At 43.1% G+C, this 17,667-nt stretch overlaps 1 protein-coding gene across 1 annotated transcript in view; it reads left to right on the top strand.

Moving 5' to 3' along the window:
- Nucleotides 1-331: 331 nt before the first annotated feature.
- DNHD1 (dynein heavy chain domain 1) overlaps nucleotides 332-17,667 on the top strand; it is a 71,362-nt gene continuing 54,026 nt past the window's right edge. Inside the window, 6 exon segments of the mRNA XM_004717127.3 lie at nucleotides 332-437; nucleotides 1,509-2,346; nucleotides 5,185-5,358; nucleotides 13,287-13,490; nucleotides 13,569-13,679; nucleotides 16,381-16,537. Coding sequence (XP_004717184.3) covers nucleotides 332-437; nucleotides 1,509-2,346; nucleotides 5,185-5,358; nucleotides 13,287-13,490; nucleotides 13,569-13,679; nucleotides 16,381-16,537 — 1,590 coding nt within the window.

Raw genomic sequence — 17,667 nt, 5'->3', positions numbered from 1 at the left:
GAATTGCTGACCTTTCGATTAGCAGGCCACTGTGTAACCCACTACGTACTCCACCAGGAACTCAGCCTTGAAAAGCCTATGGGGCAGATCCACTCTGCTCTATGTCGCCTTGGAGTAAGAGTGGATTGGGCAGTGGTTTAGCCACTCAATGAATAGATAAATGAGTGTATGGATTAGAGCTGCCCACAACCACCTCAGAATAGCTATTCTAATTCTATGGTGCCAGTCTTTTAGACACAGACAAGCCCTTTCCCAGTCCCAGGAACGCAGGAGCCAGAAATTTAGCCTGGGACCCCCCACCCCCACCCCCACCCCGCGGCTCCTCCTAGCCATGGCCCCGCCCCTACCCCCGCCCACCCACAGCCTTGGCCACTCCACTGCGTGGCTTCTAGCAGAGATTCGGCTTCTAGCAGAGATTCGGAGCCTTTGGGCTCCTGGTAACCGTTTAACCGCTAGAAGGAGGTGGGCTGCGGTTGAGTCCTGGTCTTGAGTTTTGCTTTTATTCTAGCCCCTGCCCCCTAGGAAGGCCCCCCGAATCCTCTTCGGGTCACTTTTAAGCAAGCCCTCCACGGTCCCGCAGAGCCACCTCCTCCTTCCCCCTCCGTCCCTCAACCCCGCTAGCAAGGTCCCCTGCCTGTTCCCTCTTCCTCTGACTGACCGAGTGATTCGCTCTGTGGGTGCTTCTGCTTACTGACCTCACGTCTCAGCCTGTGGGCAGATGGCCTGTGGGACTGGGGCTTTGTGGTCTCGGAGTGACACCTGTTTTCTTTCAGGCGATCGCCAGGCTCCACTCTTAAGTTCCTTGCTGTGACCGAGGTTCTCTGAACCCTGTCAGTGTGTAGGTTTGTGTCTTCGTGTGATCACACGAGCGTCTGTCAGTCTCTGGATGAATGGGCTTAGGGTGCGCTTGTGTGGGGGCTCATGTCTATGTTCACCCACTTGTCCAACAGGCATCCCATGATACCTCATCAGCAGCTCCGGCTCTCTGCTCTCCCCTTGCCTCCTGTACCAGTCGGCCTAGGTGAGAGGGGCAGAAGATGGGGATGTGGAAAGGAACCCCCATGCATGCAAGGATCCCACCTCCTGGGCAAGCTTCTTACCATAGTACTGAGGGCAAGCTAGTGAGTTGGGTTTAATGAAAGACCTACAGGGCTAGCTCTACACACACACACACACACACTTTTTCATGCCCTGGGTCCATCCCTCCCCTTTCTCTTCCCCTAACCCAGTGATTCTCAACCTTCCTAATGCTGCAACCCTTTAATACAGTTCCTCATGTTGTGGTGACCCTCAACCATAAAATTATTTTCATTGCTACTTCATAACTGTAATTTTGCTACTGTTATGAATCAGGTGACCCCTGTGAAGGGTCATTCGACACCGCCCCCCCCAAAGTGTCTCTACCCACTGGTTGAGAACCACTAACCTCATCCCATTAACTGTAACCATCTCTTACCTAGAACCTAAGGACCTTTCTCCCTCTATCCCTCCTGGTCTGGTCCACACAGGTGAGGCCCAGCAACTCACAACTTGGAAGTGGCAGTCCAATCCAGAGCACTGGGCAAGGTCAATACGACAGCAGTTGAATGCTCAACTCCTGTTGGTCCCTCATGAGGAGAAGACCCGCTCATCACCGGATGAGGCCTCGTCTGACGGCCTGGAATCTTGGAAGTCTGTATTGCTCCCAGAGGAAGAGGAGTTGCCCTGGGCCTCGGAGAGAAAACAGAAACTGTTCCTTAAGACTGTGACCAAGGGGCAACGTCCCACAGCACTGGAGCTTCTGCTAGATGAGCTCCAGTCACTGTTCTCAGCCGTGTTGCAGGACTGCAGCCCTGCAGCATGGCACTACCTGCACACCGTGCTGGGTTTGCTGCCTCCATATCGCTCACTTCTGGGTAACCACCTTGACCTACTACTGCCTTTTCTGGAGCAATTGTACCGCTGGGCACCATGGGTCCAGTCCCAGCTCCATCTGGACATACTTGATGCCATAGACCAGGCCTTTCCCCCAGACAATTCTTTGCTAGCAGTTGTCTCCCATATGGACTGTCACTCACAGACGCAGCATGTCCAACATGGGCCTCCATACCACACATGCCCTTTGGTGCAGGCCCAGTGTAATGGACAACAGGTAGAGGAGGAGTTATCTACATGGCTGCGACCACTGACCCTGCCTGAGCTACAAAACAGTGTAGGCATCGTTGGGGCTGAGGTGGCCCTAGAAGAGATGCGGTGGCTGGATGGCCTTAACCTCCTCCCCCTGGCACTGGCAACAGACATCCCTGTACAGTATGAAAGCAGTCGTGCTGAGAAAGCAGAGGAGAAACCCATTGGAAGCGAAAGGAGGTAAATGAGGGAGTCAGCCTCTTGAGCTGAGTTCTTTCCCCATTGATATTAGGGATTTGTCTGACCCCAAACCAAACTGGTCTGAGGTTGCTTCTCTTTTATGTGTGTGTATGCAAAAAAAAGTCCAATGATCTTAATGATAATCCCCATAGAGAAATGCAGTAATTAATGAAAAAAATTTAAAACAGCCTGAATTCACCCCCTTCCTTCCCCCACACATAGTATTAGAAGTTTTCTTTGTTCTTTTTCTGTCACATTCAATACTCTTGAGACTTGCCTCTGGACCTACTTTTACTACCTGCTGGGTACTGGATACAAGGGCCTCTTGAGTAGCTCCGAGGTGAGTGTACTCTGAGGAGCCTTCCCACATATGCCTAACCAACACCAAGGCAGATTCTAATTGGCAGCACTACCGGATAGGATTTCCCTCCCCATCTTTGTACAGACTTCTTCCAGGCCTATGTAGGCCCTAGCTGAGTCCACTGGCCACTTGAATAACAAATTGATTCCCTGTTTCCCAGAGCCCTCTGCAGGATTTAAGAATGTCTCCTAAGACCTCTGTTTCTGAGGGTTCTTTACCTCTGGTCTTGGAATTCTTCCCTATTCTTTGGTCTGAATTTCTAGATGCTTTGCTACTTGCCTGAGACACATTATCTGCGGAAGAAGGCTACTGTTGGGCTTCCTCAGTTTTTTGTGTTTTTCATTTTTTATAAAAGGCTCACCTTAGTCTTCATAGTAACATCTTTGCTTTTGAATCCCCCTTTGCCACAGATTTTCCAGTTTTCCTTTGATTTCTGTGGGTGTTGATTGTGGATCCAAGAAAAATGAACTCCTTGACAACATGAATCTTTTGTTTATCATGGTGTTGTTTCCTGGGCCAGTTACAAGGATTTTTGCTGTCTTTCTGTTGAAGTGTAATCCATTACTGAATCTGTAGTTTTGATTTTCATGAATAAGTGCTTTCAGCAAAGTAGGGTTGTGTCATGTGTGCATTGAAGGTTGTTAACGAGCCTTCTCCCAACCCTGTTCTTCATATAGTCCAGCTTCTCAGTTTATTTGCTCAGCACATAGACTGACTATGTATGAAAGGAAATAACTCTGATGCACAGCTTTCTTGATTATAAACCATTCAGTTTCTCCATAGACCTGATGGCCTATGTACAGATTTCCTATGAGACAATTATGTGTTCTGGAACCCCATTTATCAAAATGCTACCCAAAATTCGTTATGATCCACACAGTCAAATGACTTCATGTAGTCAATGAAAGACAGGTAAACATATTTCTGGTATTTGCTTTTGGCTAAGATCCATCTGATGTCAGCAATGATATCCCTGGTTTCATTTTCTCTTTTGAATCTAGCTTGAAATTCTGGACATTTCCTGTCAATGTACTGCATGTCTTTTTGAATTATCTTCAGCAAAAAATTTACTTGCATATGATATTGATGACATTATTTGTTAATTTACACATTCTGTTGGATCATCTTTCTTTGAAATGGGCACAAATATCAGTAGGCCACATAGTTGTCTTCCAAATTTCTTGCAATAGATAAGGAAGCCCTTCCAGTGTTGTATCCATTTATTGAAATATCTCAATCAATATTTTATCAGTTCCTAGTGCTTTGTTTTTCACCAATGCCCTCAGTGCAGCTTGGACTTCCTTCTTCTGACCATAAGCTAGATCTTGAAATGGATGAGTGCCAACCAATTATTTTGGTACTTCTTGCATCCTTCAGTATTTTGCCCATAGAACAGAGATTCCATCAATATTTCAACTTGAGTCTTGAATTTTTTCTTCAGTTCTTTCAGCTTGAGAAATGGCCATCATGCTCTTCTCTTTGGGCTTTCTGACTCCAGTCTCTGCACATTTTGCTACAATAGTTTACTTTGTCTTCATGAGTCACCCTTTGAAATCTTATATTCAGCTGTTTTACTTTCAATATTTCTTCCCTTCCCTTTAACTACATTCAAGAACAAGCTCCAGAGTCTCTTCTAACATCCATTTGGGGCTTTTCCTTCCTGTTTTTTATTTATTTATTAGTGACCCTGGAATGATATCCTAGATGTCAACCCACTGTTCTTCAGTCATTAATGTTCAATGTATCAAGTTGATTCCTGATATGCTTTCTAATTTCAAGTGGGAGATACTCAAGGTTGAATTTTGGCTCTTATGGACTTGTTTTAATTTTCTTCAGCTTCACCTTGAATTTGCATGTAAGCAATTGAGGGGCTGTTCCCTAGTTAACCTCTGACTGTTCTGATGGATATGAACTATTTTCATTGTCTCTTTCTACAATGTTTACTTAATTCTTGTATATCTCATATGACAAGATTCACATATGCAGTTGCCATTTGTGTTGCTGAAAAAACTTTTTTTTCAATGAATAGGTTGTTGGTTTGAGGGTTGGGATTTTGCTGATTGATAGAAAGGTGAGAAGATGAGACTGTTGGGGCAGGTTTGAGGGGTGTGGGTGAAGTGACACACCATGGAATCCTGGCTGGGAAAGAAAAGATGTGGAACCTAGAGGTGGGAAGAAGAGCAAGGGAGAGTTACAGGCGTGGGGATCATACAGGGTGGGAAGTAGGTTTAACTAGAGCAAAGGTTTGAAAGCTGGAGGATTGGAAGGTTGGCAGAAGACATCTCTGTAAAAGCATATGTTTACAAGATGAGTGGGTTAGGGAAATGCCTAGCCAGGTCCCCTCAACCACCTGATCTAGCTCTTCCTATCAATAGCCAAGAGTAGCAAGGCCCCCCTCCTAAGTATCAGACCTTTTTGTTCTGTTACCCATTTTTTTGTTGTTGTTGTTTTACTCCCCCTGATTTTTTATCATACAGGTCTTTGAGTGATCAGGAAGTTCCTGGAGAAAAAACCTCCCCAAAAAGAGATACTGACTTCTTACCTGAAACTTCCCTCCTGCGTAGTCATGTGGTAAACATTCTACAGATAGAGAAATACCTGAAAACGGCCCATTTTCTTTATCTCAATGTGGCACCCAGTCGGCACTTTAGGTAAGGACTTGTACTCCTCTTACTCTTTGATAGCTTCTTCCCCCTCTTTCCACACCTGCTCCTTCCCTCCTTCCTTGAGCCCCACACATCTCTACTCTCTCTGTTTCCTTCCTTTTGCTCTCATACTCTTTGCCTCCCTTTCTCTTTCAACTTATATTAGTCACTTGTCTCTCAATTTTTGCTCGGTCCTCTTTTTTCTATTATCCTACAAGGACAGAAACGTTTGTTCATAGCCTCAGAAGACAATTGAATGATGACTTCTTTCAACTCCAATGCAATAATCAGGTGTTGGTTTATATCTTTACAGTGTCAGGGAAAACATGTGTTTTCCCAAGGCATCCCATTTCTGAGACAGAACCAAATCTACTTTCTTTTAACTTCTACCTCTTGGTCCTAGTTTTATCTCCTTGGGTTATAAAACCAAGTCTCCTTCTTTACATAGACACAGTCATTCACTTTCTCCATAAGATCCAAATCTTACTTATTCTAAAGCCCATGTATTGTTCAGTCAAAAATGAAAAGAACTTGTGAAGAAAGCTGATGGTGCCCGGCTATCAAAAGATATAGCGTCTTTATATCAAAAGATAAAAGCTTGAAGGTAAACAAGCGGCCATCTAGCTCAGAAGCAACAAAGCCCACATGGAAGAACATATCAGCTTATGTGATCACGAGGTGTCAAAGGGATCACTGAAGACAAATGGGTGCATAAGCAAATGTGGCAAAGAAAGCTGATGGTGCCCGACTATCAAAAAGTATATCGTCTGGGGTTTTAAAGGCTTGAAGGCATTCAAGTGGCCATCAAGCTCAGAAGCAACAAAGCCCACATGGAAGAAGCACACCAGCCTATGCGATCACTAGGTGTCGAAGGGATCAGGTATAAGGCATCATCAGAACAAAAAAATCTTACCATAGTGAATGATGAGGGAAGTGCAGAGTGGAAATCCAAAGCCCATTTGTAGACCACTGGAGATCCCCTTGCAGAGGGGTTTCAGGGAGGAGACAAGCCAGTCAGGGTGTGATGTAGTCATGATGAAAAATACAACTTTCCTCTAGCTCCTAAATGCTTCCTCCCAGCCCCCACTATCATCCGAATTGCAAGTCTGGCTGGACCAGAGGATGTACACTGGTACAGATAGGAACTGGAAACACAGGGAATCCTGGGCGGATGATCTCTTCAGGGCCAGTGGTGTGAGTTGCAATACTGGGAGGGTAGAGGGAGAGTGGGTTGGAAAGAGGGAACTTATTATAAGGAACTATATGTGACCCCCTCTCTGGGGGATGGACAACAGAAAAGTGGGTGAAGGGAGACATTGGACAGGGAAAGATAGGACAAAATAATAATTTATAAATTATCAAGGGCTCATGAGGGAGGGGGGAGGGAGGGGAAAATGAGGACCTAATGCCAGGGGCTTAAGTGGAGAGCAAATGTTTTGAGAATGATGAGGGCAATGAATGTACAAATGTGCTTTACACAATTGATGTATGTATGGATTGTGATAAGAGTTGTATGAGCCCCTAATAAAACGATTTAAGAAAAAATGAAAATAACTACCATTAATCAAGCATGTACCAGGCATTGTACTAAATATAAGCACATGTCATGTGTTCTCATTGAAGCCTCACCTGCCAAGTTGTTGGTGGTATTATTCCCATATGTGAGTTGAGTATACTGGTACCCAGAAAGCTTAAGTTAACTTGTCCAAATCCACATAGTAAGTGGTGGGACAAGGACTCTAACCTAATTCGGTACTCTACATGTATAAATCAAAGTCTGAGGTCTTAACCAGTGTCTGATAATACTGTCATAGAGAACCTTATTTCCTACATACATGGATCTCATTTGCACTTCTGAGCTGTACTGACTATTTAGCAAGCACTCATTGGGAGCACTGTGCCAGTAGTTAAGTGATTATCTCTTGGCTTCATTCTCCTTTCTCTGCTATGATGCTGGGCTGGGACTCTGCAGACTTCATTTCTCATTTCTTCAACTGGCCTGTTCGGTTTGATAAACAGGGGTCCTAGACGGAGACTAAGATTGGACAGCAGGATAATTGGAGAATGGACTTGCTCCCTCCTGTTCACTTACTGTTGCTGCCAGCATTGCTCAAACAATATAGAAGGGGCTTTCCAAATCAGCCCCTTCATATTCCTGAGATGAACTGATATGAGCTGGGTGGTCTGGATATCTCAGAGTGCTGAGACCCAGATAGTCCCTCCTACAATCTGTAGGCATCGGTAGCAGCCTGGCAGCAGCCTCTCCTTAGGAATCTGAGTCCCAACTCTGTAAAGCTCTCTTCCAAGTGCACAGATTTTGATAACCCAAACCTCCCCCCTTGTCCTCCAGTTCTAAGGCTAGTATCTTTTTCCTGCAGTTATCTCTCTGTGTCACCTTAATGTTATCTTCTTGCCTTCTCAGTCTTCTGAGACCTTAAAAAAATTCCCTCTATTAAATTCATTTTGGTGAAATGCCCAATATGTGTTCTGCTTTCTTAACTAGATTGTAACTGATGCAGGACTTGGTATCATGTGTAGTCTCAGGAAGCAGATCCTCAAGTACGCGAATCTGATTTTGGTTTGGTCATGTCTTCGGCCTTAAACATTCTGAGCTCTTGCTAATGGAAAATAGAATAATAGTAATTCACAAAAGGAGGCTTGGTAGTATAGTGGCTTATGCACTGGGCTGCTAATGGCAAAGTCAGCAGTTTAAAGGCACCAGCTGCTCCGAGGGAGACAGATGAGGTTGTCCACTCCTATAAAGATTCACAGTTACAGAAACCCACAGAGGCAGTTCCACTTTGCCTGATAGGATTGCTATGAATCAGAATCAACCCTATCACAGTGAGGGGTTTTTAAAAAATTGTTCTTTGTTTTTAGTAATTCACAGGGTGTCATCACAGTTAATTAAATGCTCATTTGTGGTTGAACTGGAGCTCCAGAGGTTGCTACCAATGACTAACCTGGTCATAATGAGAGTAATGGTGGTAATGTGCAGTGGGATGACCACTGACCACAGCTGAGAGTTTATAAGAAAGACAAACAAGCTGACGGCTTCCTGCTCTCAGCTTAGTCATAATCATCAAGCAACACAACCAAAGATTATTAGGCACACAAAGAAAATAGAAGCCATGAGCAAGAGAATAAAAAGGCAGTGAATAATTAAGTGAACAACTGCCAAAGAAGGAAGCCCAGTGAGATAAGTCTGGTGCTGCTTTCCTCCCACCAAAAAGTGCCTGTCAATTCCACTACAGGCATTTGTGGGTTAAGTTTACCATACAGATAGTCTCTGACTTAGGATGTATTCAGTGATGAAGATGCACACTTACGACCATCTAGTGGTTTGTGTATTGAGCTTTTCATTAGGTGAAGGTTTTCATCTCAGATTTGACATCCAACAATCATACACATTCTGGCTCAAGTCATCTATTATGGTCCCCTCAATGTACCATGGTTTGTTTTGTTTTCCTTTTCTTTCACAATGAACTGCTTTAATTCTAGCTGGCATAGAATTCTGGGCCTAACAAAGCCTGAGGAGAGCTCTGGCAGGATTCTGGGCTGGGCTAAGTGAGAAGAACTAAAGAGGTGGATCATTGTATGGTTTCTTTTCTTCTGTTTTACAAAAGTTAACTCCTCAATGTATAATACTCTAACTATAGGTGGCAACAGATGTTATAGCAGGGAATTGGGATGTTTAGGAATGAAATCAAGGGACATCATTGTTTCAATCGGAAAAAACATTAACCATTTATTATTTATTTATTAACATTATTTATTATTTATTAATTATTTATTAACATTACTAAAATAATTCCCCCTGTGGCTGGGGGGGCCTTCCCTGTGGCCTTGCACTCCTCGAGCTTCTTCATTCTGTTTCTGCTTGAAAGTCTTATGGGTCTCATCCATTTCCTTGCTCTGGTTCTTGGGTTGCTTCAGGAGCTTCTTTCCACATTCATGGCCAATATGGTACCTGTTGCCATTCCTCCAGACCTGCCCCGTACCTTTCTTTATTCCATTTTCTCCTTGTGTTTCTTGTTTCCATTCCTTGTCCTATCCTAACCCTCTGAACTTTGTCTGTGGGTAACTACTACTTTCTGCTTTTTGGGGTATATCTTATTCTTAGTAATGTGTACCATATACAGTGCTGTAGCCAATTCATAACTTGATAATATTCACTCAATGATGCTCAAAGATTGAACTTATGTAGATACCGATAATAAAATGCAATAATAATGAAAACTAAAGAGAACGAGCTATTTGACCTATGTCAAAATTCACCTATGACACAGTCCTTGAACATTGCCCTGTTGTAAGTCAAAGACTACTGCCTAGGGATGCATAAAGGATTAAGAAGGGATCAGGTTTTCAATGGGCTCACAGAACTAAGGGAGCAATAGTTATCATTCTGGTCCCACATCAAAGAAGGATGAATATTTCCAGTTCAACTTTTCTCCTAAACTGTAACCATTTTTGTGTTCTCTGATGTCTTCATATAGGTGCTCTTCATATTTTATTGGCTAGTTTTTCTAAATGTCCTTAAACGGGAATTGTCCAAAAAGTCTAGAGCACCATCACCTGAAGTATAACCCTGCCATTTGTTTTTTGGATTTGTTTATTTAGTTATTTTGCCATGTAACGGGGTTGTTGTTTTAATGTGCTTAAATTGATCAGTATCTTTTTGTCTCGGAGTGTTCTAAATTTAGAAAGTTATTAATACCCTCACTTATTTAAACTTTTTGCTCAATTGTCATATCCCCACTCTTACCACTCGATTTAAAGTTGAAGTGTCCCCCTCCAGACTACTCTCAATCTCCCATTTCCTGCTCTTCTCTCTGCTTCACTTTATCGTTCTGTTTATCATCTTTCTCCTCCAGGAGAATTAGAACTCTATCGGGGCAGAGATTTTTGTTATGTTTTGTAATGTATTCTCAGGACTTAGGCTGCCACAGAGTGGAAACTCAGTAGTATTTGTTGAACGAGTCAATGAATTACCAAGAGGAAGAACACATTTGGAGAGGGTTCATGAGGAGGTCAGTATAAAACTTGTGTTTTAGATGCACACAAGACATAGGGTTTGAGATGTTTTGGAAGCAGTTGAAATAAGGTCTAGGATCCAGGAAGCGGTCTTGCTTGCCTCATTTACTCTCTAGCATTGTTTAATACTCCAATTGACTCTTAATCCTTTGAGATCACAGACTACATAGTAGTCATCTTTATGTCCTCACCTCCAATCACAAAGCTCCAAAATCACTTATAGTGACAGGGTAGAACTGTCCCTGTGGGTTTCCAAAACTATAACTCTTTTCGGGAATAGAAAGCCTCATCTTTCCCCCAAGGAGGATCTAGGGGTTTTGAACTGCTGACTTTACTGTTAGCAGTCCAACTTGTAACCCACTATGTTACCAGGGCTCCCCTCCAATCACAGTACTTGGATAAAGGAGGAACTTGATGAATGGTTTAACTGAGCTTCATGAAGTCAGGGACTCCATTTTCTTGTTCACTATATTATCCCCTGTGCCTAACACAGTGCTTGGGCTTAATAAACGTTTGTGCAATGAATGAATAGTCCTCGGAAGAGCAGTGGCCATTAGGCATGAGGAGGGTTGTCCCTAACTCTAAGCCCTGCTCCAAAAGATCAGCCTCCCTTGGAAGGTCCTGGGTACAGCCAAGGCTCAGTTCAGATAGACTGCTCTCCCGTTAAATGGGATTAGTGGTTAAGGGAGAGGCTTTGAGTCAGACAGATTTGATTTTAAACCCTGTATTTTATTCTATAGCTTCTCTTTGTCTCTGTTTTCTCTTTTATAATTTTGGGATAATGGTACTTGAGCAGAGTCTCTGAATGGTGCAAACAGTAATGCACTTTACTGATGGCTGAAAAATTGGCAGTTCCAGTTCACCCAGAGAGAAAGGCGTGGTGCTTTACTTGGGAAAAATTAGCCATTGAAAACTCCGTGAAGCTCAGTTGTGCTCTGGCACACACGAGGGCACAAGAAGCCAGAACTGACTCCACAGCAACAGGTTTTGTTCCTTGCAGAAATCCAGTACTTTAACAGAAAAGAAACAAGTCCACCCTGATATCTACCTCCATGTTCGTCATTCGTGTAGTAATATATCCTTGAACGTTGAGACAATGAAGAGGTAGGGTGGGGCCATTGTATCTCTTAGGTATTATAGGACATGCTGTTTTGGAAGAGTGTATAAGTACACGTAATGCCTAAAAATATCATTGGCTCCAAGTTATGGAAAGGAAATTGTAAAATCAAAAGTAACAATGGTTTTACTAAATGTGCTCAGATATAGTAATATGCTAACTAGTCTACTGCAACTAGATAGGACTATTATGTAGTGATCCATAAATTGTATTTAATGTGGCGTGTAGGTGCATTTTGCCAAAAGAGCCCAAGGCCTACAAGGATTTTAAGATATCTCTGCAGGTGCTTCTCTGGCTCATTGCTTTGTAGTTTCCCTCTTTACTTGCCTGTTTCTTATCTTCTAATATTTTCCTTCTGTCTGAGATACTCCAAACAACAATTTCCTGATTATATTTGCATGTTCTTTCATTATCTAGGGATATACTTTTAACAAAACGTTTCTACAGTGAACATTTTTTTCACATTTTGATACCTCTGAAATCGTGGCCTGTTTTACAAACGGATGCATCGGTTTTGCAGAGTACTGGGAGTACCTTTCTAGTGTTTATCATATAATCGATAGCATCTTAGATTGGATGGGATATAATTTTAGGGTGCTTTGAGAAGTGTGAGATAAAATTCCATTATCTTTTTATTCCATTTTCCTGTGAACTTTTTCAAGCCACCCTCATGCAGGGGGTACTAAAAAACCACCCGGAATTGCACTGGGCCAAGTGGAACTTTCGTAGTACACATTTTTCCCGCTAGGCAAGAATCTAGCAACTCGCTTTGAGTTAGTGCAACCAGTAGCATTGCCTGGGAAGGTTCTCTCTGGTCACAGTGAATTTTTTCGTAAAAGCAGTTTCGCTCGAATCTTGTTTTTTTGTGATGGCCGATTTAAGAGAACAGCTTGCAGCTGTGAAATTTTGTTTCCTGCTTGGTGGGGTGGGGGGATGCCACAGAAACTGATTCGATGTTGAACACAGCTTACAAGGACAACAAATTCAAGGTGAAATGTCGATTGGTGACAAACCTCATTCTGGACGTCCATCAACTTCCCAAAAGGACGAAAATGTCGACTCGTAGTGTATTTGGAGTTCTTCACCAGATCAGACTGTTAATCAAGCTTTCAATTTAGAGGTTCTGAGACGATAGCATAATGGTGTTTGACCAAAAGAGGCCTGATTTGTGGTTTTGTCACCACAACAATACATCTGCTTATGCAGCCATCTCAGTGTGCCAGTTGGGCATTAAAAAAAAGAAAACAGGCCTCTCTTACCCCACACACCTTACTCACCTGAGTTTGCTTGTGTGACATATTTTTGTTTCTATGAATGAAATGACAGTGATTTGATGATGTAGAAGAGGTGAAGAAAAAACCGAGGGAGGTGCTGTCAGCCATCTAAACAGATGAGTTTGAAAAATGTTTCCAAGAATGGAATTGCAGACTTGACAAATGTATTAAGTGTAATGGAGAGTACTTTGAAGGTGATAAGGTTGTTTTGTAAAAAAAAGTTAAATACATAGCTTTGAAAAAAAAATTCTGTTTCTTTGTTTAGTACCCGTTTGTATATAGGTCTGGAGACAAGAGCTGCCTAGAACAGGATAGGTACTTTTTTAAAAATTCCCTTCTATCCATTTGTTCCACCTTCTAGTTTGAAGATCATTTTGCTTCTTTTCTGTACTTCTAACTCCTTCCTTCCTTTCTTACTCCCTTCCTGCCTGCCTAGCTGCCTTTTTCACCTCCCCGCCCTTCTCTTGTCCCTTCCTGGGGCTCTCACTGACCAGAGCTTTTTTCCATAGGCCTTACAACCTGATGGTTGTGCCACCAAACAAGGTGAATCCAGAGCACTACATCTTCTCTCCCTTTGGGATCCTGCATATGCACCCTGTGGAGGGCAGTGACACAATGACCCTGGGTACCTGGCATCGCCACTCTGTTCTCTGGCAAAAGCTTCAGTTCATTCCGTTCTTTAAGAATTACCTTGTACGCAAGGCATTGACCCGGTAGGTGATGATGGGTATGGAACTTGGGAGGATGTAAATGAGGGCAACAGCATGGTAGCACTTACCTCTACCCCGTAGCTGGAAGAAAACAGTGAAGTTTCAGGTGATTCGTCAGTGCCAGCTTTTCTTACGGAATCACCTGCTCTTGGCTGTGCCTCACTTCGGAACTGGGCTACTCCATGTCAGCAGGTGAGTTCTTCAAGTTACCCTTACATGGGATTTTTAAAATTGTTATTGCAAAAAAAATGAAAGGCTCATTGTGGAGAATACAAAAACTAGCACAAATAAAGCAACCCTTTAATCACACCACCCATCAATAACCACTATGAGCATTTTGTTGCATATCTTCCTAGTCTTTTTCCTATCACACAGACGAAATGGGATCCTATTTCACACGTTATTTAATATCCTGGCATGTTTTCTGAGTAACATGTGCTGAGCACTGCCCCATGCTATTATGTTTATCACCTTGCTCTAGATCACACAATGATTGGCTATCAAATCTGGGAGGCGAACTCCAAACACTGTGTTCTTTCTATAGTATTCCTTGAGTTCTTTTGGGGGGCAGAAATCTTAACTGCACCTGTTTTCAGTCCTTCTCTGCTTTCCCAACACTGCTTCTCAGCTGCTTCCCAATTACATTCTCTGCTGTACTAAACACAAAAAAACTCATTACCATCGAGTCAATTCTGACTCATAGCAACCTATAGAACAGGGTAGAAATGCTCCTGTGGGTTTCTGAGGCTGTAAATCTTTGTGGGAGCAGAGAGCCTCATCTTTCTCCCAAGTAGCAACTGGGGGCTTTGAAATGCTGACCTTGTAGTGAGTAGCACAACTCATAACCCACTGTGCCACGGGGGCTCCTTATCTTCTCTCATACAGAGACCAAGCAGGAGGTCTTGACGAGCACAGGATTTAGGCATGACTTGAGGGTGGTGAGGACTGTAATTGAGATTTCCCAGTGTGGCCAGTCACCTTCTTTTTCAAGATTTCCTGGAAATTCACATTTTCTTAATTTTTTTTTTTTTTTTAATCAATTTATTGGGGCTCATACAATTCGTCACAATACATAGATCAACTGTGCAAAGCACATCCATACATTTGTTGCCCTCATCATTCCCAAAATTTTCTTGCCTCTTGGGTTCCCGGAATGCGCTCATTTTCCTTTTTTTTTTAAATTTTCCCCCCCTCCCCTTCCCTTTCCCCCATGCACCCTTAATAATTTATAAATTATTTTTGTATCACATTTTCTTAATTTTAACAGGCTGGCTCAAAAAATTTTTTTTCAGACGGGGTGAAATGAAATTTATTTATTTTTATTTATTATTAATATTAGTTAATTAAAATATCATTTTATTGGGGGCTCTTACACCTCTTGTAACAATCCATACATCAATTATATCAAGCATATTTGTACATGTGTTGCCATCATTCTTTTCTAGACATTTGCTTTCTATTGAACCCTTGATATCAGTTCCTCTTTTATCCTCCCCCCACCTCAGGACCCCTTGTTAAATTATAAATTATTATTATTTTCATATCTTACACCAACTGCTGTGCCCTTCCCCCAGTTTCTGTTGTTGGTCCCCTGGAGCAGGGAGGTGTGTTTATGTGTCGATTGTTGCTCTCAGTCCCCCTTCCTCCCTTCCTCTATCTACCTTCCCCCTATCCTGGTATCGCTACTCCCATTCCTGTTCCTGGATTCCGTGTGTCATGAGCTCTTATCTCTTATCTGTACTTGTGCACATGCTGCGGTCTAGCCCACAGTGAAAGGCAGTACTGGGGTCATGATAATGGAGGGTCAGGAAGCGTCAAGGATCCAGAGGAATATTGTGTGTTTCATCGGTGCTTTGCTGGTTCACTCATTCCTTCCTTGTGACCCTTCTGTGAGGGGATGTCCAGTTGTCTGCAGATAGGTTTTTATTGGTGTACTGTGCTGGCTAACTCTTTGTGGTGAATCTGAAAAACTTTATGAACTGAACTTGGCCCCTAAGCTAGCAACTTGCAACTTCTGCTCTAAGCTGTCTCCATCCTCTAGCTTAATATCATGAAGCAATTAATAGTTTAAAGGCTTAGAATCTTGACCGAACAGAATTTACTTCCTTAATATTAGCAAGACATTTTACTCTTTAAGCCTCAGTTTCCTGGTCGGTAAACTGGAGATAAGGATTTTTGCACAGTGGTTTACATGTTGAACTGCAAACCATAAGGTCAGTAGTTCCTAACTACCAACAGCTTCAAGGGAGAAAGACAAGGCTTTCTACTCCTGTAATGAGTTGCAGTCTCGGAAACACTTGGGGGCAGTTCTACTCTGTCCTGTAGGGTTGCCAAGAGTCCGCTGTGACTGGATGACAGTGAGTAGAGTGAGAACTCAATGAGACTGTGACTATAAAGCAACATGTTCAGTGTGTTTTTGTAGACACTGAATAAATGCACCTGTTACGACCATCCTCTCTGCTTGTTGGCATTTTCGTCTTTTTCAAGGATGTTTAGAGATGTGAAGTTCTTCAGAGAAAGTGGATAGAGAAGAAGGCTTCTCCAGGGTTATTATGGCCTGCCCATATGGAACTTGCAAGCCCATGATCCTAAAACTTACCTGGCCAGCTAGAGTTTTAGGGCCATTAGCTTCCTTTATTCCAGGGAAGAAGCATTTAGAATCTTTCCTTTTGAGTCAGAACTTTGTGACCGCTCCTGGCAGGCGCGCCACTTTGTGTAATCATTTGCACAGAGCCCAAGCCCTATCCTCCAGCATGGCCCCCATAATCAGTTTCCAGTGCTTGAACACTTCCAAGGAGGTCCTGAGAGGAAATCTGTCCCTGTGGGCCACTAAGAATGTCCAAGAAAGGAGAGCTGGGTTGCTGGTTCTAACTGCTTTACCCCTTGATTCCAGGCTTCTGCAGGAGCTGCACTGTGTGCCCTGGCTTCCTCAGGAGCCAGATCAGACTTATGAGCTACTGGAGCTGCAGAAGGCTCTAACCAAGGCGAACCACAAGGCACTCCGTCTGCTCCGTCGCTGTCTACACCTCTGCACAGCCATTCTTAAATTGGTAAGAGGTCCCAGTTCATTCTGAACCCTCTCTCCAAGATGAGCTCCTCATTGTGCCAGCCTCCCTGGACTCTCTCTGCAGGTGGCTCAGAGCCAGTGCCCTGCCTTGCAGCAGCAGTCCCTGTTCTAGGGTGGGTCCTCAACAAGTGGGCAGAGACTTGGGTTCAACCTGTCCCTAAATTTTGGCCCTGGCCTGTGAACAGGGAGGAGATGGAACATAATGACTTTTGCTTTGTCAGTTGTTTGTGCCAGGGGCTTTAGGGGATTTGAGAGAGAAAATCCGAGTCTTTCACATCACTGGGTTTATCTTTGACCCTATCTTGAGCAGGTGTAAAAGGCAGGTGGATTGATTCTAATGTATGTTGTTGTTAGATGTTATTGTGTTGGTTCCTACTCATAATGACCCTGTGCACACAAGAACTAAACACTGCCTGGTCCTGCGCCATCCTCACACTAATTTCCATGCTTGAGCCCATGACTGCGGCCACTGTGTCAGATCCATCATGTTAAGGGCCTTCTCGTTTTCCCCCTGCCCCTCTACTCCACCAAAGATGTTGTCTCTAGTGACTGAGTCTCTCCTGACAACATGCCCAAAGTATGTGAGATGACGTCTTCCCACCCTGGCCTCTAAGGACCATTCTGGCTGTACTTCTTCAAGAATAGTTTTGTTGGTTCTTCTGGCAGTTCAAGGTACTTTCCAGATTCTCAAATTCTTCTTCAGTCTCCCTTATTCTATACCTAACATTCACATGCAACCAATTGAAAATATGAGGCAATTGAAAATACCATGGCTTGGGTCAGATGTACCTTAGTCCTCAAAGTAGTCTCCTTGCTTGTCAACACTTTAAAGAGGCCCTGTGCATTAACCTATGCAATGTGTGCCTTGAGCTCTTGCTTGCTGCTTCCATGAGCGTTGATTGTGGATCCAAGCAAGACAAAATCCTAGGATGTTTTCTCCATTTATCATTGATGATCCCTATTGGTCTAGCTGTGAAAAAATTTTTTTTCTTTACATTTAGTTTTAATCCATACTGAAGGCTACAATCCTCAATCTTCTTTTTTTTTTTTTAATCGTTTTATTAGGGGCTCATACAACTCTTATCACAATCCATACATACATCAATTATGCAA

The sequence above is a fragment of the Echinops telfairi genome, unplaced genomic scaffold (genome assembly GCF_000313985.2).
Source record: "Echinops telfairi isolate 266 unplaced genomic scaffold, ASM31398v2 ScPeMD7_41;HRSCAF=154, whole genome shotgun sequence".
In the NCBI taxonomy this organism is placed as follows: Eukaryota; Metazoa; Chordata; class Mammalia; order Afrosoricida; family Tenrecidae; genus Echinops; species Echinops telfairi.
This window is presented reverse-complemented; position numbering and strand designations above follow the sequence as displayed.